This window comes from Numenius arquata, chromosome 2, assembly GCF_964106895.1.
Source record: "Numenius arquata chromosome 2, bNumArq3.hap1.1, whole genome shotgun sequence".
Taxonomy (NCBI): domain Eukaryota; kingdom Metazoa; phylum Chordata; class Aves; order Charadriiformes; family Scolopacidae; genus Numenius; species Numenius arquata.
This window is the reverse complement of record NC_133577.1, coordinates 66,231,933-66,256,933: the sequence shown is the minus strand read 5'-3', so window position 1 is coordinate 66,256,933 and position 25,001 is coordinate 66,231,933. Positions and strand designations below refer to the sequence as shown.

Here is a 25,001-nt window from a genome sequence, read left to right as displayed (position 1 = left end):
AGAAGCTTCTGAGTGAATCACTTCCTCTGGGCAAATATGAGAGCATGAGAAGCATCCTTCATAAACCTAAAGAGTATTTCCTCAACTAGTAATTCAATAAGAGACACCAATGTAGCTAGATCAGAGACAAGTACCCATCTACAGAGAGCTTTCAGCAACGCTAACTTCTCCCAGGCCATTCACATACCGCAAATCTGAATGTTTTTTTCCAACCAAGTTGAGTACTATTTCCAAATCTCTTCAAGCTGCTGCCTTTTATTAAGTTACTGTATGTGTATGCAATTCATTATGTTTACTGCTTTAAGGATCAGACTTTCTTTGTACAGTAGATACTTGATCTTAAGTTTCCTCTTGTGGACAGTTTCTGTCACCTAGACTGACTCTGGTTATAATGAAGTTAGTCCACAGATAATTGAGAGTGAGTGTATCATACTTAGTTCACCTCAAATAAGTTATTTCATCCCACTGTAGTTGAAGCACCAAGAGCCACAAAACTGCACAAAGAGTAATGCGCCGCCTAGCATGAAAAGTGCTGGAAGTGGGTCCAAAATCTGTCCCCAGACTTTGCTTCTGGCTGTCACAAGGAGATTATCTGTCAGACTGGACCCAGAAGCCAGTATGGACTTTCCCCCTCCAGTTGATTCCTGGGGCATATATGGATACCAGCTGCTCCTGCCATTCCTTTTTTTTGCTCTTGCCCATTTCTAGCACATAGGGGAAATCTGACAGTTTGTCCAACCACTCTGTGTAGGCTTAACAAATGGATTAGATTTCCTTCAAGTGTTTCTGGGCAACAAAATGGGAGTTAGCAGCAATTTTCACTGAATACAGTGAATCCACAGGTGACATCTTTCCAGTCTTCCTCACTCTTGCTAGTGATGTCTGGAGCCTAGATCCTCAGGTAGGGAAATTTCTGTCAAATGATCTGTCACCAACAAGAGAAAACAGAGTGTCTAGGTCTATGGCAGAGGTGCAGAACCCACTGAGCCAAAACACAAGAAGCCACAGCTCATTTTCACTATCTCCCAGACACATTGCTTACTCTGACCTTAAGCCCATAAATGCCAGCTCATACTGGCATTCATGCTTCAAACCCTCTTTAGTACACATCCGCACACATTTGTCCACTGGTCATGTTCTTCGCACTGAAGTTGGTGCAAAGCACCCCAAATTCTTTCTGAAATCCATGCACTCATCTGCCAGTCATTCCTACACTTTTCCCCAAGAATTTCTTCAAGGTAAGAGTGAGGATGTACAGGAGAAATGCCTGCCACATACATAGATTAAAGTAAGCTGCGAAACGAACGGTTCAGGAAGAAACGACATTAATATCTCCATCCCTAGAAGCAGATGGTGATAAATGAATGGCATATTTGACATATCTGTTGTAGTCACCCAACTAGTTAACCAAAAAAAGATCAGATCACAGCAGCATTGGCTCAGATCTTCTTCCTCCAACACAGGAAATTCCATTTCCTCAGCACGGTGCCTTGTGCTTATCCTTGCAAGCTGTGCTGTTCTGAAGAACCCACAATAGCTCAAAGACACACACTTGCGTCAGCGTGTCACATTGAATTTCCACTTTCCAAACAGTAGTGTATGCATATGGTGTTTTATACTACTGAGGTGAATTTGTTTTAAGATATTTTATAGGGCCTCTAAAATGAACATATTCTGATGAGAAACTGGAAATACTCTGTCAATGGGAATCCCATATTCATCCCATCCCCTACTACTAGAAAAACAAATTTGTAGTAATACTATACAAAGGGTGCATGACTTAAAATTAACTTGTACCAAGAAACAATATAATGATTAAGCAGGTACTAAGTAGGTTTTAGAGGATGAGCTCTGATCTTTTGATCATCAAATAGCTAGGGAAACATCACGGAAGAAGACACTCTCTCCAACACTCATGAAGTGTTCAAGCAGGCCAAGTTCCAGACTACAAAACATATTTGATTTTTCATTTTTGTCAGGCAAGCAGAGAAGATTGGTGCTTCTGTTAAGTTCTCCCCTCTTCACCCCTCCCAGCATGACTTCACGGGGCGGAGGAGGGAAGAAGGAAGAACCACTTTCAAAATGCTAAAGAAAGAGCTATGGAATGATAAGCACTCAGGTGGACTGAAAGAGCTACCATGAATCCTGTCAAGGCTGGGCATGTATATATGTGCTATACATTCATCCATCATGCTGACACTGCCAGTGGGTTTCTTCAGTAATTTGTTAGTACACAGTAGTTATGTACTGGTATCTACACATCATGTAGACACATCATCTTTTTTTTCATACAATTAATTAGATATCTAAGCTTGTGAAGGGTTACAGGTAGACAGGTGTAACAGTCCCTGGTCTGAAACAAGTTAAGAAAATCCTAGATCTGGATGATGTAACAGGCATTCTGCACATAGATACATAATGAATATCTTCCTCTGTAGGCAACAGACCAGAGGGTCAATGACAAGTAAGTGGAACAGATATAAAGTGGTTCTGCATAGACTATAGTGCAAATCCTTTACAAATATGGCACTGTCCTTTCAGATAGCTAAAGGACTAAGGATGGTCACTGCCACTTGAGAGGATGTTTCTGATGAGGAAGTCGAGGCAGCGATGACTTGGAAAGCAAAGTAAATCTATAGCCATAAAATTAACAGATGTGGAGTATAGGAAGAGGCAGACACTAAGAAGTTAGGAAAGGGAAAATAAAATCAAAGTAGCTTAAAAGTGTTGGTAAGAGCTTGCTGGGTCAACACACAGAAATTCCAAATCATCTTCCTATCATCTTTTGCTCAATTCTTCCTTCTGCTTCACTTCTTGTAGTTTCATCCTCAGTAATCTACCATGCAAATCTGACTCCAGACTGCTTCATTCTTGTTATCCTTTTTGGATATTAATACTGGAACATTTTTTGACTGAATACAGAAGTTTTTGACAATTTAGAGAAGTTTACCAAATCAGTCCATCCCTAAGATGCATCCCAAGGACACTCAGGTTGGCATTGTTGTAGTTACTTGGAACGTGTAATAAAATGAATTTCAGTTTTGCTGCACTCCTACACTTCAGTATTTGGCTACTAAGTCCCTTACCCTTTAACACAGCATTTCTGAGACAGTCAGAGGTGTGAATCTGGTTTGTGAAGCTGTTTTTCAGAGATGGCCAACATCAGATGTTCAGAGGGAAGAGCAAGAAGAGGCACAGTAGATAGCCATGGGACAACCCTAAAATTCTTCTTCTAATACTGAAAAATTTGAGTCCTATACATTGGCTTTGCGAAGGATCTGCATTAAGTATTCTCATAGGATGGTCTTTAAAATGTCCACTTCCTCTCTGAATTTTGTCAAATTCTTGTCATCAACAGTATCCCGTAACAGTGAGGAGGCCATCAGAATTACAAGGAGTTAAAGAACTTAAATTCCAGAAGTTACCTTGAATTTATTTTTTAATCATGTATAGTTTCCCTACAACATAAACTCTGCCCATACTTAGCTCCCTCCAAAACACCGGTCTAACGACCTACAATCGAGATGAGTAATTAAGACAGCTAGAAAGTTTCAGCAAGGTATTTTGGAATGAAGAGTGAAGAACTGAGGGAGAAACAGCTAGTTGCTAGGAAGTACTCTTTTGGAAACACTGCCTCTTTCAGATCTCACTTCAACTGTCAGTTCCAGGTTGACTGGAGTCAGAAATAGATCTAGCTCAGGAGGGCGATGATAGGAGTAAGACCTGCAGCTAACCTTAGCTAGGTTGTGTCACAGCTCAGTTGGTAGGTAGAGGTAGCATTGAACTACCTCATTTTGGGTGAGTCAGAAGACTGTGCAACTGTCCTTTTGTAAACTTAGCATTACTAAATAGAACCTGTTTGTGGTTCTCCAGTCCTCATCTTAGAAAAGATAACAGCCAGTAAAACTTCATCTGGGATTAATTGAGTTCTCCTTCGACTCTTTCTGCCTTTAATCTTCCCCTTCTAGGCCATGATTTTCTGTGGCTCCATCTGTTCTGTTGGCAGCTATCCAAAAAAATGCAAGATAGAGTCAAAAATAAAGAATCCAGGGAAGCTGAGACATCCAGCACTACAAACAATGACTTTTGGTCAAAGCCTCTAGCATTTCTTCAAAAGGCGGAGTTTTAAAGAGAAACCAGAAAGACTATGTGAGTTGGACTAGTTATTTACTGATAGAACATTGCTTGAGGGATCACCATTTGCCTTTTAGCATGGTCAGATTTCTAAGAACTGATGTGCTCTTGGGCCAAGAGCAAGGATACTGAATATGCAGGTCAGTAGGACCCAAGTTACCAGGCTACAGAGGTTAAGCAAGTACAGGGAGTTGGAGGACCCAGTGATCTTAATTTTTCTTGCAGAAGGGCCCATGCCAGCTATCCTACATAACTGACCAGGGCAGCAGCCATGGTGGGATGCAGGGGTGATGCAGCATGTTAGAGAGAAGTACGCTCTGTGTACCCACAGTGAGAGCAATTTTCATTCTGTCTTGTTTTGGCATTTCTTGTAGTCTAAAATCATTCATGCAGAAAAACACAGAGCTGCTCTTTATCTATGGGAACAGGCCACACTGGATATTTGTTTAATTAAAGCTGACTGCTGAGAGCAGGGAGCACCACTGTTTTCCATATGCTGTCTGGGTTGGGGGGTTGCTTCTGTGGGGGGCAAGAGAAGAATAAAAAGGGGTTAGACTTGTTTACTGTAACACAGCTCTCAGCAGACAGGCATCTCTATTTCAGGACAGCTGTCATCACTGCTAAACTGGTGGGCACTATGCTTAGGATGGGCAACAACACTGAATGAAGATAAAGGCCCAGGCACTTGTCCTAAGGGAAGATACAGCATTAAGGCAATTTTAGGAAAGTTTTCACTCCTTTGGATCTGTGATGTGCAAAATTGGTAGCTACAGAGACTTTCAGTTTTTGGAGCTCAACTCTTGTACCCTCTATAACACCAGTTTTTAAGAGAAGAGAGGTATGGCTCTTTGGGATCCATAACTATAAAGACAAAGGCAGCACAAGTCAGGCTGCCCCTTTGCAGCACAGTCTAACTTTCTAAGAAGCTGGAAGGGTAGAGCTAACTCCTGAGCTGATTAGACAGCTTGTGCTAGCCAGGAAGTGTGGCACAGGCCTCTCTAAAGTTCATCACAGAGCAGGAATTGCTGTGGCCGGACAGTTCATTCACAGATACCCACATGGAGGCTGCAGGCAGCTGGCTGGAGGGTACCTCTTGTCAGGAGCAACGTTAAAGAAAACTGAATAAAATTCAGTCAGTTGTTTTCTCTCAGAGGAGAGGGGGCTAATGTTTCAATTGACAGCATGGGTTACTACTGGGCCAAGCACAGCTTTCTCTGCATTTGAGATAGGTCTGGACTGTCAATCCTTGCCTCTGGAGCATGCGTCCCAGCTAGACAGATCAAGGCAGTGACAGGCTTAGGCTGTTCCCAGTCCAGTTTTTACATCTATGCTTACCCTTGTCCTCTGCTGTTCCTCCACACACAACTCACATACTGCTGGCAACACCTCAAAAGGCTCTTCAGCATGCCTCCCCCTCTCTGTTAGCCTCTTCCTCTTCTGTACCACGCAACTCCACTCACCCAGAACACCTTTTCTTCTTGCTGGCTCTTCCCTTCCAAGCTTTCATTGGGATGCAGCCCAAGAGATAATAATTTGTTTGGTTTTAAAGCAACAAACTGGAAGCAGAACACTTCAACAGTATCCTGACAGACAGGAGAAATTCTCTCTCTTCCCAATCACCTCCCTGATCTGCCCACAGCAGTGTTTGTTTAGCTGCAGTCTCTGTGATGGTTTGTGAGTCTGAGGAAGGCAAGGTACAGGACATAGAGGAAGAGAAGGCAAAAAAGCAAGCCCTGGACCTACCCTTTTAATTGATAGACCATTACCACCTAATTGAAGTATTTAAAAACAAACAAAAAAACCACAGATCAGTACCCCAAAGTAATGAGTCTGAATCAATTGTCAGTGGATTGAAGACACCTTGCCTTCCTCTCTGTTTTTCAAAGGCAAAGAAGACCTTATGCTTCCTGGTGTTTAACTCCTCAGAGGCTGCACATTCAAGTTTTATGTAGCCTTTCTGACTTAGGAAGTAAGATTTGTTTAAAAAAGGAAAATAAAAAGAAAACGCAGAAAGGAAATAAACCCACCATCAAAAGTCTTACAATGACTTCAGACAGAAACTAAATATCTCAAGACTCACTTTAAAGCTACAAAGGTTGACAACACCAAAAGGGAATGAAATCCAGGTAGCCACCAGCCATTACAAGCCTGCCAGGCCCTCTTGAATCACAGCAACAAAAATAACATCTTACCTGAAGATTTCACACGTTAAGAAGACAGCTGTTTTTCTAGAGCACTTACTTCACGCTTAGAAGTGATAGTAAAGCCCTAGGACACTTGTTTTTGCACCCAGATGACAGTTGCTTTGTCTAAATAGCAATTAATACAGCCTCTTCAGAGTGGGAAGAGGTCCACTTCTTCCATACCAAGTTAACCCTTCCTCTCCCAGCTCCTGTCTGGGCTTTGCATGCCATGCTACAAAGGCGAGGACATGGATTTGCAAAATATCAGATATATGCAGGATCAAGAGATGGAAAGAAAGAGGAAAATGAGCAGGGATGGACTCTGAGGTAAAACGCTGTCCCTGTGGTGTATACCTGGGTAGCATGAAGGAGAAAGAGAAGCAAGCTTTGAAAGAAGAATATAAATAGACCCAGAGCTCCAACTGCTTGTAGGCATTTGGGGAACACAGATATAATAGGAGTAACAAGATATCCTTCCCTTCCTGAGTGGAATACCCATTTACACCTCATATATTTAGTTCTATCAGGGAGTGCCTACTCTTCATCACCTCCCTGGTGGCTTCTCCATGGGAGTCATGGCCCCGAGAGGGGAATTCAAGGATCCCAAATGGCCTACAGGCAGATTTCTGCCTGTGGGCATGATCAACACCTGGTAGCAGTATATAAGGTGCACAACTACTTCAGAGATCTTGGGATCTCTCAGGTTCAACAAGACTCTGGTTTGAGCAGAACATTACAAAGGTTAGTGTGAAACACACATGAGAAATCATGAATATTAGACTCAACAGCTGACTGTGCAGCTGCAGTGCTCAGAGCATACTGATTCTCTGAAGAGTATCTGTGAGATGTTTTTTCTTAAAACACCCACAGGAGACTGAGCTTAAAGTCCTGTAACTTCGCACCATTCTTACTTTCCCTGTTTCCCCTTTACTTTTCTCTGTGTTTCTATCCTCATAATTAACTAGCAAGACATTTAATTTATATACAAGCTTCTGTTTCTCATTTTTTTTGTTCCTTGTTCCTTCCTCTCTTTCCCTGTGTTTTTCCTCTCCGTTTGCTTTCTTCAAGAGTAATTAGGAATTGGAGTGGTGCATCTGCTGTTCGAATAAAAGCAGAGGACAGTGTAGTTCATTTAGGGAAGTGTTGAGATTGTAAATGGCTGAAATTTGGGGTGTCCATTTTTTGGAAGATTCCATTTAGAAGTTGGTGAAGGGTCTAGAGAACAAGAAGAAGCGGCTTCTAGAGAAGCGGCTGAGGCAGCTGGGGTTGTTTAGTCCAGAGAAAATGAGGCTGAGGGGAGACCTTATCACTCTCTCCAACTACCTGAAAGGAGGTTATAGCGAGGTGGGGGTTGGTCTCTTCTCCCAAGTAACAGGTGATAGGACAAGAGGAAATGGCCTCAAGTTGTGCCAGGGGAAGTTTAGATTGGATATCAGGAAAAATTTCTTCACTGAAAGGGTTATCAAGCATTGGAACAGGCTGCCCAGGGAAATGGTTGAGTCACCATCATTGGAGGTATTTAAAAGATGTGCAGATGTGGTGCTTAGGGACATGGTTTAGTGGTGGACTTGGCAGCGTTAGGTTAACGGTGGGACTCAATTATCTTAAGGGTCCCTTCGAACCTAAATGATTCTATGATTCTATTATTTCAAAATATGTTATTACTTTTATCTGGAAGTAGGCCCCTTTTTTCCCCAATGGTACCTGTAGAGATGAAATTCAGTAAGAAATGCCAATATATAATACTTCTGAAACCAATCAGGCTCTTCCGAATGAATGCCAGCTGTTGCTGAATCAGCTGAGTGCCTTGTGCATTTCCACACTGCAGCTGACAATGTCTGTGACTCCAGGGCTGCTCTGCAGAGCTGACTGCCTTGGTGCAGGTGCTCCACACCTCTTGAGCTAGCCAGCTCCCAGTATTGATGCTTTGGGAGTTGGGAAGAACAAAAAGCTGGGTGGAAAACCTGATGGCTCTTCTCCAAGGGGCTACCTGTATGGTGTGACTGCACTAGAGATGTGGGATATGGAGGCATGGCCCTCCAACAGCCTGCCAGGAAATCCAGGTAATTTGAAGAATCTTGTCAAACCCAAGATGATTTCACCAGACGAATTTGATGAATCAGTGTTTTTATGCAAAATCAAAATTTTAACAGAAAATTCCTGACAGATTCTAGCTGGAACCAGAGTGACAAGATGTAGGAGCTGGAGTATTTGTGTGAGCCTGCTTGAACATAGACTCAAATGTGTTCCCACCACTTGCTTTAGTAAAAAGACAACACAAGTAATTTATGGACACACCAGTCAGATAGGTATTTGCCACATGACAAGTTTAAATAAGAAACAGCATAGTGAGAACCAGCATTAACCAGGCTGGCAGGAGAGAAGGTATGTGAGCTGGGTAGTTACAGAAATGGAAGACCAGGAGATGAATTTGATATGTCACACAAACATGTCCTCTCTTTTCCAGCAGGTTGCATGTCATAGGCAGGGACGGAGGGCATCGGCAGAGGTCAGTGAGGTAAAAGCTAACGCTTTCAACTTTCCCCTGCTGTGTTGCTCCTGTCAATCCTGTTGTTTCTAAGGAAAGATTCCTTTTGAGAATGCATTGGAAGCCAAGGAAGCAGAAGAACTAAGCAGTCTGTTATATTAAGCTAGCTGGGAGGCCTGAAGGAGGTGGCTGAGAACAGTATTATCATTGTCTGTAATTTAGTTATCTTTGTGGCCATGTCTGACAGATTTTGAGAAAGACAAAGGTGATAAGCTTCACATTTCAGAGTGAAGGAAACTGTGGCAGGGCCTTTGGAAGAATCTGAAACTCCATGACAAGCCAGGAGACTTAACTTTACAGCTTATGTCTGGGTTAGAAGCTGCAAAAATATTTTTAAAAGGAGATGACCCCATTTGAGCCCTGGGTCTCTGCAGTAGCACTGAGAACAGAGCTCTAAGTGCTGCTCCATTGACTTGGAGACAGAGTGATTTTATACCATCTGAGGATTCAGCTTGCTTTATCTGCCCTGCTTTTCTTCTCCTCTTTTAATTTTCTTTTCCATTCCCCTATTACCTTCCCCCCTCGACACTGTGTCTCTTTTTAGTGACTCCTTTTCATTGATGAAGGTCATTGTGTTTAAAATTGGCTGTTGATTTGTGCTGCCTGTGACACCTCAAGGGCCTCCCTGCAGGTATCATAAAAGGATCTCATTTTTAGAGATGCTGAGCAGCTCTTACTGGGTTCCAACGCCGTGATAAGTGCCCAAAGCCCCTGAAAAACAGGCTCCTTACAAATGTTTCCAGGCAAGGGACCCAAGAACAAGTCACTCAAGACTAGTGAGCAGTTTTGGAAGTTTAGTCTAGAATTTCTTCCTTCCGATGAATTCTTTTGCCTTTTTTCTCTAATAAATGCATTTTTAGCTTTTTGTTCTCATGTTTTGCTCAGGTTTGTTACTTCTTATGGTTTTACTTTTCTTTGCTGTGATCTCTTCCTCTCATCATGATCTCAGCTCCCCTACTTGTGCTTGTCCTGTAAGTTTCTGCTACTATATCTGGTAATGCCCAATGCTGATGTGCTGAGGCCATCTCTGTGCTCTAGAGAGGTTTCAGAAGAAATTCTGCAGAGTTAATTTGGCACTGTCAACAAAAATCAACTTCTTTGCATTACAACGTATAGGAAACATACCTAAGGAAACACATATAAGGAGATGTTTCTGTCCTAAAAGAAATAAAAGTTAGAGACAGGCAAAACTGTTTTTCATGAGTTGTATGGGTTCATGAGACAGATACTGATAGAAGGAAAGCTTTTTATTTGGGTGCCTTTTCCCCATTCTCTTCAGCTTGACATGAACAGCAGGACAGGTGAGGTAGGGGAACAGAACTGTCAGCTCCCTTCTCTCCTGCTCCCCGCCACCTTGGAGTGCAAAACATTCATGTAGTAATGAGATTTCTGTTTCAGCATCACTGGGAGTCACTGTCCCCTTGGAACATCCCTGGGAAAGGCATTTTCCCTTGAATATTATGCTGAGTGAGCTGAACACTGACCGGCTATGGTTTTTTTGTTTGTTTTTCTTACAGGAATGAAACTGTTTTACACCAGTTCTGTTGCCCAGCAGCTGATGCAGAGCAGAAGCCTTCATCTCCGGACTCCTCACCAAGGTGGGAAATTGCTGCCAGCAAGACCTTTTCTTTTCCATCCCCTACTTCCTTTTCATCCATCATTAATCTTCCTGCCCCAGACAAAACTCACGTATTATACACGCCCATCCTCCTACATCCTCCCTTATGTCCCATGTCCCCAGCACTGCTGTCTCTCTCTTTTCCCTCCCAGAGATTACTGTTCATACTGTTGTACCACTGCTCACAAACCTGTTCTGGCCTCCACTCACACACACCTGTGCACCTCCAAAACCATACTTTTAACCTCTCTTCAAACATCTACTTCCATCAACCCATATTCACACTTATACCCTTTCTTACCCTTCTGCATCACTTTGACACCAACATACACATGCTTCACTCTTGTCCTTCAAATTAGTTATCCCACATTATTAGGTTCCTGGACACACACCAGTGTAGACCCATAATCTTTAAGCTACAGCAAAAGTCACCAAACAAACTCAGGGTTCTGTCTCTCACCCTGAGACAGGGTGGGAGGGTGTGCAGTTTTACATGTGTTGAAATGCTCTGAGCTTACCAATGAAGGACAATTATAGACAGGTACTATTGACTATTACCAACTTGTATCCAGAGCAGCCAGGTGTGGGTACGCCAGCAATTGTCATAGCTCTCCTTCATCGGTGAATGATATCAGTGCCAAGACCAAGGGGTCCAAGGAGCTTCAAAAATACTTGAGATGTACATATTGCATATAGCTTCCATGCTCGGCCTTATCCCTCTGTTCTTGCCATGTCCTTCTCCTCCCTCAACTTCTTACACCTCCGTCTCACAAACCTACTCCTTTTCCTCATGCCTCATCACCCTTCGGTCAGCAGCAAACAGGTTTCTCTTTGAAGGTTTCACTCATCACACTGCTAGACTTTTACATCTAACCTTTGGCATCTGTATAAGAAGCCTGAGTTACTAGGGAGGGCTCTGGACAGAATTAGGCAGCTGAATTGCAGTAGTGAGACTACAGCATTTTTTGAATGATATTTCTCTTATTTGTTCTGCTCACTGGAGCAAGCTGTGGTTTCTGATTTCCTTCCAAGGAAAAATGTGAGTGCTGGACAACTGTGCAGAGAACAGGGGTGTGTGTGTGTGTATGTCAAAAAGTAGGGTTCAGCCACACTTGGAGACAGGGTAAAGAAGCAGGACCCCCCCTGCCCACTTGTGTATAAAGATGGAAGGGTTAACCCCCATGATGTCTGTGCTAAGGGCTTTCAATCATTGGTAAAATTTGCATGACAGCTCTGTGGGACGTCTGCAGTTGCACCTCTGTGGCAGATGGGGAGATGCTGGCAAGGAAGAGGAGGAGACAGCAGAAGTTTCTGTGGGAGGGACAGCAATGTCTCCCTTGCATTTTTGGAGAGAGAGAGAGAGTTTCGGTTATGTGCTCTGTATTGTCTGAACCAAGGCTCAATTTTGCCATAGTGTTCTGTCTTCATACCCTTATCCTTGACCTTGTCCCCTTTTTGTCCAAGCCTCCATCTCATTTCTGATCAGTTCCCTTAGTTTCTAACATTTCTGTGTCCTACAAGGCTGTGACTCCTACCGTGAAGACACTCTAGTGTCATTTTTGTCATGCTCATGCTTCAGGCCTTCCTTTTGTCCCAGTGACTCCCAAAGGCCCTACCCATCCTTTGAGCCTGAGTTTGCCTGCCGTCCTTGTGCTGGGAAACACCAAATTTCTCACCTGGGGTTTGGCAGATAAATTGAAGTGGAAGCAATCATTTGTTCCAGTAATTTAACAACTTTGACAAGTTGCATCTAAAGAGGAGTCTGAGCCAGGAAAGTCAGAAGTGGGGATGAATGACAGTGACCCCCCCTACAGCATGTTGCATCTGGGCTTCCAGTTAAGGAGCTTCTCACACTGATCTATGCCTGTCCATTTTATGTTTTTCGTAGCTTGTCCCACTCTGCAGGACTCTTGCTTTCCTTGCTTTTTTCCCCAAGGCTTTCACTCGTCCTCTCCGTTTCTATTGTCCCCCAGACCCCAATAGCAGTCCTGAATCTGTCTCTGTGTGAGAAAATATTCTATGTAGAGATAGAGATGGTTGAAACCACCATGGCTTTTTGAAGGTGAGAAACAGGCATGCAGATTTTTTGATTTTTGAAACAGAGAAACTTTTATATGTGATCTCTCTATGTGGCTGTCTCAGGCAAGAATAGCATCCCTACTTCACACACTGTGCCAGAAGAAAGGCAGAGCACAGGCAGGACTATTAAACTCACTGGTCAAATTCATGCTGGCTGGAAAACATTTCCTAGCCTATTCCAGGTCCTGCAGTCAGCCATGGGCTTCCTTCATATCTGAAGTTACATACACAATGCAGTGAGGAGGGCAAAAAAATGGCAGAGGGAAAAACACAGGGTCACTGTGGAACTGGTGTCCATAGCTGATAGCTATGCTGCTCTGGAATGGCACAATACACTGCTGGGAGAAGCTCATCAGATCATTTACAGAGCCTATCACCCTGCTCAAATCATGAACAGGCTCCCCATTGAACCAAGGCAGAACAAAAGTCAATCAAGACTAAAATATGTGGGTCAGCCTGAATAGGCAATCAATTCCCGGGTGAGCAAGGCATATCCCTGCATAATCTCATCAGGGCTCCTGGTGGGAGAGCCTGGGACACAGGGGCTCCCTGTGCAGCTTTCTGAGCCCTGCTGAATGGACAGCCAGACACAAGTGATGCTGTGGTGAATTTGATAAACCAACTTGGGTTTATTCTTTCTTTTCCCCCTCCATGATCAGGCATTTCCCTAAATGAGATAAATCCTGTCAGAACTGATGCCACTAATAACCATCAGCCGTCTAGTTTTAATTAGAGTTTGCTTCATTAATGCCCCAACTCCTCTCTGTGCAGCAGATTAAATAATGTACTTGCAGCTCATTTACACAAACCCCCAAACTGCAGGGCTGAGCTGCAATCCTTTAATTAAACAGCCCGGCTGATCCCTACTGCTGCCTCGGCTCATCAGTCTAAGCCGATTAAAGAGAATAGGGACTAATAAAGAGCATAAACAGGGAAGTGACTCTCGTCTCTTCAAGGGACTTGGAGACTCCAGTGGTGATCGGCTGCTTTCTCCTTCTCTACCAGGAACCTTGCCTCAGCCCACATAACTTCCTTCTGGGACCTGCAAGAATAGTCCTAGTCCTGCTTTCAGCAGGAACCCAACCTTATCTTGTGGGACAGAAATCCTTTGGGAGACTGAGGGAACATTGGCAGCAGGAGGGTAACACAGCAGGGAAAGTGAAGATAAAGAGGGGCTGAAAGCAGTAGGAAGTATGACTGCATAAGAGACCAACAAGAGCGGCCATACACCTCAAGTGTGGGGCAGAAGGAGAAGGAAACAGAGGGCATAACAGTAGGAGGTTGGCTGGCAGGAACAGTCTGGGACAAAAGTTTGTCTCTGCTTGTGGTTTGTGATGGTCATTGTTGTTCTTGCGTGGTCTTCCCTAATGTTCGTCCTGCAAGACTTCTGACTCTTTCTTTACTACCCGTCCAGCTAAAAATGCCTTGGCTTCACTCGGGTGGGAATGATTAGGAAAATGTCAGTGTCTAACCACTCAACAGAAGCCAGCTCGATGAGGCGGTTGTGATCATTCCCACTCGTATTGTTCTGCTTTGCTTCACTGACTGCCACAAGCAGCGCTAGCTCCCTTCTCTCCTCCAGCATATGAATTCCTTGTGGGGGGTTACAGCTCCATGAGTTTAGCAATGCAAATTTCCCACCTGGCTGCTTAGCTGGGTTGCACCAGCAATCAGCAAGACTGGTGCCATAGGCCATGAGTATTAGAAGACAGATTTGATTGCTGAATCTGCCCCCAAGAAGCTCAGAGCCAAAGTACAGTATGAGGTGATGGCAGCAGCAGACAGATTCCTGTTGCTGAACTCTTAGGGCTTCCCCATTTCAAAGTACAGTGTAAATCCTGGACATGGACCACCACTGGACTTGTACACCAATGGTTTCATGACCATAACCCATCTTGCAGGTTGAGCTTTCACTGGGGATGCCAAAGATCAGGTTGAGGGGAATGAGGAGACTCTATGGATGGCAGTAGGAGCTAACCTCGCTCCTTTATTGAGGTGCTGATTAGCCTCTGATTTAGCCAAACCCTATAATTTCATAAAGCAACTGCTCTTTTTCTTGCTGGCTTCTGCCTGTTAACAGCAGCATTTCATTCTAGGGATTTGAATAGCCTAGTAATTGCATTTCCCACTTCTCCCAGTCTCTCACAGTGGAGACTGGCATCCCAGAACAATGACCTTAAAATGTGTCCAGCAGCAGCCCAGCTCTAACAGGATTACATACCATTTTCCTTTGTGCGAGGTAATAGGGCTGAGATGAGAAAGATTTGTTTCTATTAGAGTAATGAGAGGAAATGATGGAGTCACAATCGGAGGGAACAGTATATTCATTCAGTTGCCTTTCATAGGCTTTTCGGAGCCTGCCTCTGGCTTGCCTGAGGTGCTGAATAGGAAATCAGCAGAAAATCACCTCTGCCCCAGTGATGGGAAAAGTTCTACATAAAACTTTAAGCACCTGGGGCAGGTCCACTTTGGCAATGGACATGGGGATATCACTGGAGGGCTGAAGGATCATGTCACAAAGGAGACCGGATGGGATCTGGGTACATTTGTGTGAAGGGCAGGATCAGATGCCAGATAGCTCTTTGGGAAGGGGAGGTGTTCCGCCTACATTTGTGGGAGAGAGAAGGTCCTTCCTATCTGGAAGAAGGGCAGATGAGACCTGGCCTGCTTTTAAGGCCAAGGAGACCAAGAGTCCTCCCAGGAAGAGGAGAGGTTGGGGATCTAAACAGAGTCTTCTGGAAGGACTTGGATGTGTACTGAGCAGAAGGGCTAGGGTCTGAAACATCCATGGAAAAGTTGGGAAAGATCTGCTCATATTTTCCTATAATATTTCCTCCCTTTCCAGTAGGGAGACTGCTGCCTAGATCAGGGCTGAAACATGATTAGTACAACTGGCAAGTGTTTACTTCGTGATTACAGACCAATTAAATTGTAACTCAATATAGTTTAGACTTCAAACAGCTGTGTACTCATTTCTAAAGTGCCTGCTGGAATAGTCACTGTCACAGATTGGTTACTGCTTGGCATCACAGCACCAATTAATGGTAAGGAGACATGTAAGTCATTGGCTACATCTCCAAGCCAGCCTTCCTTGCAGTTCTGGTGAAATTCCCTCTTGCCCCACTTCTGATTTACCAAAGTAATCAAACGGAAATATGTCTGGAATGAGTCCTTTTTGCTCGTCGCTCTGTTTTCACATGTGGGAGGGTGAAAAGTGGATGGACAGATTTTGGATGGTTCTTTGAAATCAGGCCTTCAAACATCTTTCTTCCCAGCTCTCTGAGCTGCATCAGAGTATGCTAGACCCTAAGAAACACATAGTTAAAAAACAAAATCTGACTTCATTTACTTCTGGAGATCTGCTGTCTCTGACTCTTCATGTCTCTTTACCTGAACTCTTGGTGTTCATTGAACATGTGTTTGTCCTTTGTCCTATGAAGTCATCATGGAAGGCATTGGCACGAAAGACCCATGAGTATTATCCACTGCACAGTCACAGCATCATGTCTCTCTTTGGCTTCCCACTGCTGTAGCCCAGGAGTATCTTTCCTCCCAGTACAGCTCTCACTTTGCCCTTGGGTCACTCTAGGTCCTCTAACAGTTAGATCCTCCTGAGAAATCCACGAGACTTTGTTTGGATTGTGAATGCAATACCCCTTAAGACTGAGGCCCATGAAGCTGATAAGAACTGAGCCACTCTCCAAGTCGATTCTCCTTTTAGATACCACTGAAGCATCTTGATAAAAAACGGGTGGGGAATGATGATTTTCCAGCAGTATCCAATCACTATTTAAGCATTACAGAAAAACAATTGAGCTACCCAACATTTTGTCTGAACTTGTAAAAAATTGACGTTGCCTGACAGAAAGAACACATATCCAGTTCGTGAAATGGGAAATTAGCCTTTCTGGTTTAGGATTGCTGGCAGGATATTGAATATACAATCTGGAGGTTAGTGCTTCCTCTCGGCTCGGAGGTATACTCGGTGACTTTGGCCCAGGTGTGAAACATGATAATGATTCTAGTCTATATCAAATCAGATCTATAACCTACGACACAAAACATCCTAAGAACTCTGACTAATTGGCCCCCCAGCTGGTGGTGTCAAGTGCAAGCTCCTACAATTAGTGTACCATGGATGCTGAATTCTCCTCGGATTCTTAATTGAGAACGCTCCAGGTCTGGCATAGAGCACCTGGACATGCCAGTGCAACGCAAGCCTCTGCACTCATGGTCTGTGCCTTGTGTGCTCTGAGGAAAAATGACTTCATATACACAGCTCTTCAGTCTGACTTCTTTCATTTGTGGTAAAGTTCTCCACAGCACTTTTTTCTGAAAACACACAGAAGTTTGAGCAGCATTTTTGCTTTGTTAGCACATCTTGTTTGTGCTTCTTTTCTCATTTCTTTTCCTTATTGAGGTCACAGGCATGAAGAGAGGATTTTTGCTGCTTCTTAACAGGTCATCTACTTCTTATTCTTTCCTCCCTGTAGACTTAATAATCCTGTTCAAGATATTACGATTGGAGGTTGTGAAGATGCTGCAAACAGGCAGGGATGGGTCAGCAAAGTTCACATAAATATTCCCCAGGCTCACAGTTGTCAGCATTTTGATTTTAGTCTGGCACAGAGACGTGGGTGAGGAGTAATGTCTAGACCCAAATTTGAACTCTTCCTCAACTTGGGAGTGAGTAGATTCCTCACTTTTTATGGGTGTTTTGTACAGTCAGGACTAGCAGCTTTAATTGCTTTGCAGGAGCCTAAGTCCAGAACCACAAAGGTACTTGGTGCATGTAGATTTGGGGGAAATAGAGAAACACAGCTGTAAGCAAAAAAATGTTTTAGAGAACATCCTTAACATCATAGTTACCAACAACCTTGGGAATCTCTTACAGGGAGGTATAGTTGGCAATTCTTCTGGTACTATGACCTGGGCGGAATGTCTCTTTCTGGAAGCATCCAAAGAAACAGGAGGTGAGTTTCAGATGCAGCATCTCAGTCCTGTAAAGGAGATCTACCAGGACATTTTGGCACTATGTCCCGCACAGGCTCCTGCTCCTTCCCTCCAACAGCTGGTGCAGCCACTTCCAGGCAAGTTTGGAGAACATGAGGGTGGGGAAGTAAAGTAAGGAATAGATGGGGTATTCAGCAAGAAAAAAAAAAATCTCTGGCAGAAACTGGAGTCTCCCTGTCATATTGGTTGCTTGCTTTGCCTCTATCAACACCTTTTTTCAGGAAGGAGCAAGATGGCAGGAGAGAGAGGCCAAAGAAAACCCATCTGAAATATCCTTTTTTGAAACTGCAGAGATATCCATCAGACATATGTTTTCTGAGAGCCTGAAGCTGTATCCAGCCTTGACTGGCCACATGTTCTTCCAGTTCTTCCTTTTCCCGTGGTACTTCGGTTGCTTACATGGGTCCAGCCCTGGACGAATTTGGACTTAGATTCTGGTACTTTTCTCCCACATGTGACAGTGCTTGTCATTTCTTGGGCTACAGCAGCAGTAAAGAGAATCAATCACAGCCAACCTTACAGTTGTGGGAGCCACTTTCAATGGCTACTGAGATCAGTTAGTTACTTTAATACTAGGTGATTCACTTATGGCTTGCAGATGATTCTCATGTTCTCTCCCCTGTATTTCAAAGAATTCCCTGTCCATAACATGACAACATTTTGGTACCAGTGGAATGCAACATAAACACCTGCTGTATCCTGTGTTTTCTGTATGATAATGCCACAGAGATGCATGAGAAGAGGCTATGACAGCTTTGGAAATAGTCCTGTATCTAGCACGGGAAAATGAGCCATTGAGAAAGAAAGGGAGACAGACTCACCCCAACAAAGATAACAGTGCTACTGTAAGGAAAATGGATGGCAAATATGCTCTGTAGAGAAGGAGAATGACAGCAGAGAAGGAGCAGGAAAAACAGGAAGTTAAAAAATAGTGTAAATGAAAGAAGAAACTGAAGGGAACAAGAACATATGAACATGAGATAAACGAGCATGTCCCTTGGCTGGAATATTCCTGTTCATTACAGTATTATTTGGCAGTGACAGCAATGAGCCTGTGGCCTTTTATTACACACTTTCTTGCAGTGTGATGTCAATCCAAAGGCCTTTTATCTTTTCTGTGCTCTGGAACATTAACTCACCTCTGACCATCCCCATGGGGCAAGCTCTGTGCTCAAATACAATAAGCTCTCCCTTTGGAAAAACATGTCTGTGCTCCAGAGATCCTTCTTCTGCATTTGGCCCTGGCAGGCTTTCATATGCTTCAGGAAGAACTGAAGAGTCTGAGATGCTGAAGAGGAGCATGTTGTACAGCTGCTCAGGCCACTCTATATGGGCTCTGGAAAAAGCTAGATAGCAGAGGAAGAGGGTGTAAAAAAGTTGTGAGATTTTTGGGACTGTCACCTGGCTTTTTCAAAAACTGCAGAAGAGCTGGAGAATGCTCCATCTTCTGTCAGAAAACATCATCCTGAGGAAAAGCATCAAGACATAAACAGAAGCTGAGTTCAGTGAGATTTTTCTTTTGAGACTGCATAACCTAACTCTGGCCACACCAGAAAGTGTGTTCTAGTAACGTTTAACCATCTCTGGTTGGCACCTTGGTTCTTTCCACACACAGATTTTACTATCATCCCACCAGGAACTGTATTTGCCTAGTGACTAAAGCCATATGTAACCTTTGTCATGTCCCACACTGGTATGTTGCTGCTTTCCTGTAAACAGGTTATGATGCTGTTATTATTGCCTGTGTATGGGGATTGACTGCAATCTCTCTCAATCCATCTTCTGGGGAAAGAGGGAAGATGGGGATAGACTACCTTATGTCCACATTGCTGGTTCTCTTTTGCACAAGTCTTCTGAGGTGACTGGCGAAATATAACAGATGCCTGTAATTTCCCAGAATACACTAATGTGAGAGTGGTAGGTCAAGATGCACAAAAATGGATGGTGCAGAATTGCATTGTGAAATGAATTATGCTGGGCTTTTACACCATAATTGGATCTGATAAGGATGTTACAAATTGTCTTAAAATATAGCATATTCGGCTAGATCCTCCATTGACTTTGGTGCAGTCCACTGGCATAATGCCATTTAGCACCAACCATATTTCTGTTAAACAGCACAGTAGGATCGGTTCTGTCATGCCAAAACTCCTGTTTTTCGTAATGATCTTGCCCCAAGAAGTCCTTGTCTGAGTACAAAGTATAGGGATGGGAATCATCTTCATTACTCATAGGGAAGAAAAGTTTAAGTGACCCTAGGGGAATCTGAGCTTTTATGACCAAATGTCGAAGCTGCTAAGTCATCCTGTTTTCCAAATGGGAAGGAAGAAAGATAGAAAAGGGAATAACGTCTCAGGGAAGAGAAGTGACATGAAGTGGATCAGAGTGCGAGTGAAGCAGCAGTGACAAAATAGGTTAGAACTTGGAAATGTAGAGCTTTGTGCCTGCTGCACAAGGCTGGGGAGGTGGTCACTGGATGGGGGAAAGGAGGAAGGAACACTAACCATGCTGTTTCTGTCTTCATCTTCAGCCATAGGACAACCCAAAAACCCTAGATCTGAACACACTGGCAAAGTTAAAATCTGGATCATATCTGATTTCCTAAAGCTGGTGAATGGTGTTTGAACTGTATTGAGGATGGTGATTTGAAGCTGTGTTACTCCTTATGGTGATAAGGACTGAGCTTCCTTCTCCTTGGTTTGACACAAGCAATGGCCTTCTACTGGGTTGCGGTGATCACAAGAGACAAAATAGCTGAGATACTTGAGAACAGAAACAACATTTATCTGGGTTACACAAAGAAGCAGCTCACTCACTGCCTTCATAAAGTCATAGAATAGTTTGGGTTGGAAAGGACCTTAAAGGTCATCTAGTCCAACCCCCCTGCAACAAGCAAGGACATCTTCAACTAGATCATGTTTCTCAGAGCCGCATCCAACCTGACCTTGAATGTTTCCAGGGATGGGGCATCTACCACCTCTCTAGGCAACCTGTTCCAGTGTTTTATCACCCTCAGGGTAAAGAATTGTTTTCTTATATCTAGTCTAAATCTATCCTCTTTTAGTTTAAAACCATTACCCCTTGTTCTGTCGCAACAGGCCCTGCTAAAAAGTTTGTCCCCATCTTTCTTACAAGCTCCCTTTACGTACTGAAAGGTCACAATAAGGTCTCCTCAGAGCCTTCTTTTCTCCAGGTTAGACAATTCTTTCAGCCTTTTTTCATAGGAGATGTGCTTCAGCCCTTTGATCATTTTTGTGGCCCTCCTCTGGACATGCTCCAACAGGTCCATGCTTTTCCTATGCTGAGAGCTCCAGAGTTGAATGCAGTACTCCAGGTTGAGTTTCACTGGAGTGGAGTAGAGGGGCAGAACCACCTCCCTCAACCTGCTGGCCACACTTCTTTTGATGCAGCCCAGGATATGGTTGGCTTTCTGGGCTGTGAGCTCACATTGTCGTCTCATGTCCAGCTTTTCATCCAACACACCCAAGTCTTTCTCCTCAGGGTTTCTCTCAATCCCTTCATCCCCCAGCCTGTATCGATACTGGGGGTTGCCCTGACCCAGGTGCAGAACTTTGCACTTGACTTTGCTAGACCTCATGAAGTTCACATAGGCCCACTTCTCAAGCTGGTCCAGGTCCCTCAGGTGTGTCAACCCCACCTCTCAGCTTGGGGTCGTCTGCAAACTTGCTGAGTGTGCAATCAATTCCACTGTCTATGTCATTAATGAAGATATTAAACAGCACTGGTCCAAATGTGGACCCCTGAGGGACACCACTTGTCACCGATCTTCCTTTGGACATTGAACCATTGACCAGTACCCTCTGGATGTGACCATCCAACCAAGTCTTCATCCCCTGAACAGTCCACCCATCAAATCCATACCTTTCCAATTTAGACAGAAGGATGTTGTGGGGGACTGTGTCAAAGGTCTCACAGAAGTCCAGATAGATGACATCCGTAGCTCTTCCCTTGTCTGCTCATGTAAACGCTCCATCATAGAAGGCCACTATGTTGATCAGACAGGACTTGCCATGCTGGCTCTCTCGAATCACCTCTCTGTCCTCTGTGTGTCTTAGCAGAGCTTCTAGGAGGATCTGTTCCATCATCTTCCCAGGCGCAGAAGTGAGGCTGGCAGGTCAGTAATTCCCAGGGTCCTCCTTTCTACCCTTTTTCAAAATGGGTGCAATGTTTCCCTTTTTCCAGTCACCAGAGACTTCACCTGACTGCCATGGCTTTTCAAATATCATGGACAGTGGGTTGGCACTCAGTAATCAGTTACCCTGATCCCTTAGGAAGGAACTCAGAGATGCAGTCCAACCCAGGGTCTGTCACAACAAGTGGAAAAAGAAGACCACAGAAGCCTTTGTTTAGGTCTATAAATGCCACGATTTGTGTCCCCAACACAGCTCACAGGTAGCTGGAATAGGAGAGCAACGGGCTGAGGATATATGCAAAATTTCCTTGCCTTGTAGAGGTCCTGCTGCCTCCCAGCCCTGAATTCATCTCATTTTAGCAGTGAAATTCTATCTTCTGCATGATTGCACCGGCAGGCTTTTGTCAGCGAATTCGGTGCTGTTCAAACCTGCCTCAGGGATGAGGAGCCAAGAGATCTGAGTTGAAGTGGCAGAAAGACTGCTGCTGAGAAGCCAAGTTTCTCTTTCCCGGGGTGCTGAGCGGGCAGTTACACTAATGCAGGATGCCATCTGTTTTTTCCTTCTCTAAAAGGTCGTGTTTACCAAACATTGCAGAGGCAAGAGAAGTCTGGGGTTAAAGTAAAAGTAATTAAACCCTGCAGAGCGGGCCCCCCCTATGCCTTCACTGTCCACTTGATGCTTTTCACACCTCAGTGATAAGCACAGGTGCCCCATTTGACACAGCCATAAGTAACCCCCTCTGCTGTGACAGGCTGTGGGACCTTCTCCTAGTCTAACCTGTAGGGGCAGCACAGCAACCAGCCTGGGGTGTCAAGCACCGAGGGCGGTGGGCAGCTGAGAAAGGGGCTCTACTTCCTAAGCTGTGCTCCTGCAGCTGGTGAAATAGGATGCATGGCTGGGGAGAGAGGAGGAAAGAGGGGTATGCCCCAGAGATGGCCCAAGTCTTATTCTGAGGTGTCACCCAGACACACGTAGGAACTCTAAGGAAAAAACTGTGTGACAAACACACCACCCAGCACAGCCAGCCTTGCACCGTAAACACTACTTCTCATACAGTGAGAGCTTTTTTAGTTGTTCCAAGTCACTCTCTGGAGGACCCTGTCTGTCTCCATTAAAAAGCAGAGATTGTTGTCCTCAGTTGGCTGAAGTTAGTCATGGGGAGCCTTGCCCTCAGACAAGCAGCCAGCCCAGACTGACACCTGGACAATCATCTTTGCACCACAAGGACATGGGGTGCATCAGAAAAGTTTAGCTCCTGTAGTGTTGTTCTGTAGCAAAAGGTACAACAACACAACAGTGTGGGGATTACACAGCACATGGGGACGATATTTAAGTACCAAATCTGAAATGGAGGCCCTGACTTTGGTGTGTTGGACCCTGCGGGACATGAGGCATTTGCTAGTATTATTACATTTTCTGTCTGCTTAGTATACATCTCACCGAAAACACTTTAAGCAATGTTGAAAAGATGTTGCCTGGTTCAGTCTGCGCTAAAGGATGTTAAATTTAATTGATTTCCAATATATTCACTGTACTGTACTGTCAAATCTATTTTACAGGTGTGTGTGTGCCAGCCTTTTTATGAAACAAGTAATATATTCTGGGATGGGTAATGAGCTTGGCTAATTATCATTAATTCCTCTTGGGTAAAACTAGTGTGAGAAGATGGCTTGGTGCCACTGCTTTGCAAGGTGTTACGTGAATGTAGACAAAATCAGAGTCTTGTTCCTATATTTGTCTGTGTTGGGGGAGACTGTCTGAGAAAGCTGTAGCTCGCCTGGCAGAGGATGATTTGCCAAGATCAAGCTCCAAGTTCCCTGTCTCTCTGGCAGGAGAGACTTTGCCTTCCGTCATTTTCAGCATGCTTCCAGAGAGCATTGCCTCCAAGTCACCCTAAAACCTGAACGTAAAAGCAAATTAGAAGCAATTCTTTTGCACTCAGACCCCCAGCATGTCAGAAATCTCTGAACCTTGAAAAGATCCCATAAATTACCAAGCCTGTCTCAGCCACTTTTTTTCATTGAATTCTGATCAACCCATTCACCATATGTTATGAGTGTCCTCAGGGAACACTGAAATGAAATAAACTGAAAAGGCACTTTGGACCCTGCTAGCTCAGCAATTGATATATTTTTTTTTTTTTTGTGAGCAGAGAGAGGACAGCAGAAATGCTGAAATCTCTAGACAGAGGGAGGACAGGTTCTTGCAGACTTGGGGTCTGGACTCTCTTCTCTTGGCGTTAGCTACTGACCTCTTTGTCTAATTCTCCATATGGTACTTTCTAAGGGTTTTTTATTCTGACATCTCTGAAGCTTTGAAGTCTCTTATGGTTCTCAGGCCGTGATAATACTAATTGCTTACAGCACTTTAGAGCAGCTTATATACAATAACCAACTGAACCTTATAAGGAGCTCTGTGAAATGGATTCATAAATTTTTGTGGTCCTTCACAACTAGTCCATGTAGTCTTTCCCTCAGTTACAGGTCACAATCCTGCACACTGACCTTGAATACCGTGAAGAAGGTGTTTAGTAAGTTATACAAAAGAAACAGCAATGTGTTCTTCTCCTGAAGTAACATAGGTACACAAAGAGGAGGTGAAATAGGCCTCCTTAGTATCTTTGTCCAGAAGAACCATTGCTATTTTTGTTACTCTGTTATTATTCTTATTTATCTGCAATAATTTCTCTTCTTGCAGGAGAGAAGGAGCAAAGAGATGAGCTTTGTGTCTTGGAGCGATCAGTAAGAAAGCTCAGTTTTAATTTCTTACAGGACTAACATTACTGTCCTTGAGAAGAGTAGCTCTCCTGGCCCTAGAGCCCTGTTTAGTCACTCAGGTAGCCTGTAAACACCTTCCTGAGAGCTACGAAAGTCACTCTCAGACCATGAACTGATTCTGGTATTTGACAGCGAGACAATGGAATCTAATGTGTGGAGCATCCAACTTCTGTGTTCCTGCCTACAGGTCTAGCTTGAAATTGTCTTGAAATATTTGAGGGGAAGGGGCTACATGGTCTTTCTCAAGTCATCAGGTATGGGAATATTTAAGCCTGACAGTTAAGATCCATCAGATAACCATGGTTCAACTCCTCAGCTGACATTTAGAAGCACAAATGCTTACTAAGCTGGAAATGTGTGTTTCCAGCAGCAAGGAGGTGGTGAGGAGTATGCAAGAAAGTGTGCCGTCCTGATGCTGTAGGAACTGAAAAGCAGTCAAATCTCTCCTAGGATAGAGTATGATACAACAGCTCTCTACAGACAAGGGGAGCTGAT

At 44.0% G+C, this 25,001-nt stretch overlaps 1 protein-coding gene across 1 annotated transcript in view; it reads left to right on the top strand.

The window, feature by feature from the left end:
• Positions 1 to 25,001, top strand: part of IQSEC3 (IQ motif and Sec7 domain ArfGEF 3) — a 105,307-nt gene that overhangs the window by 36,116 nt on the left and 44,190 nt on the right. The window contains exon 2 of the mRNA XM_074168148.1: positions 10,383 to 10,463. Within this exon, the coding sequence (XP_074024249.1) occupies positions 10,383 to 10,463 (81 nt within the window). The remainder of the gene's footprint in view (positions 1 to 10,382; positions 10,464 to 25,001) is intronic.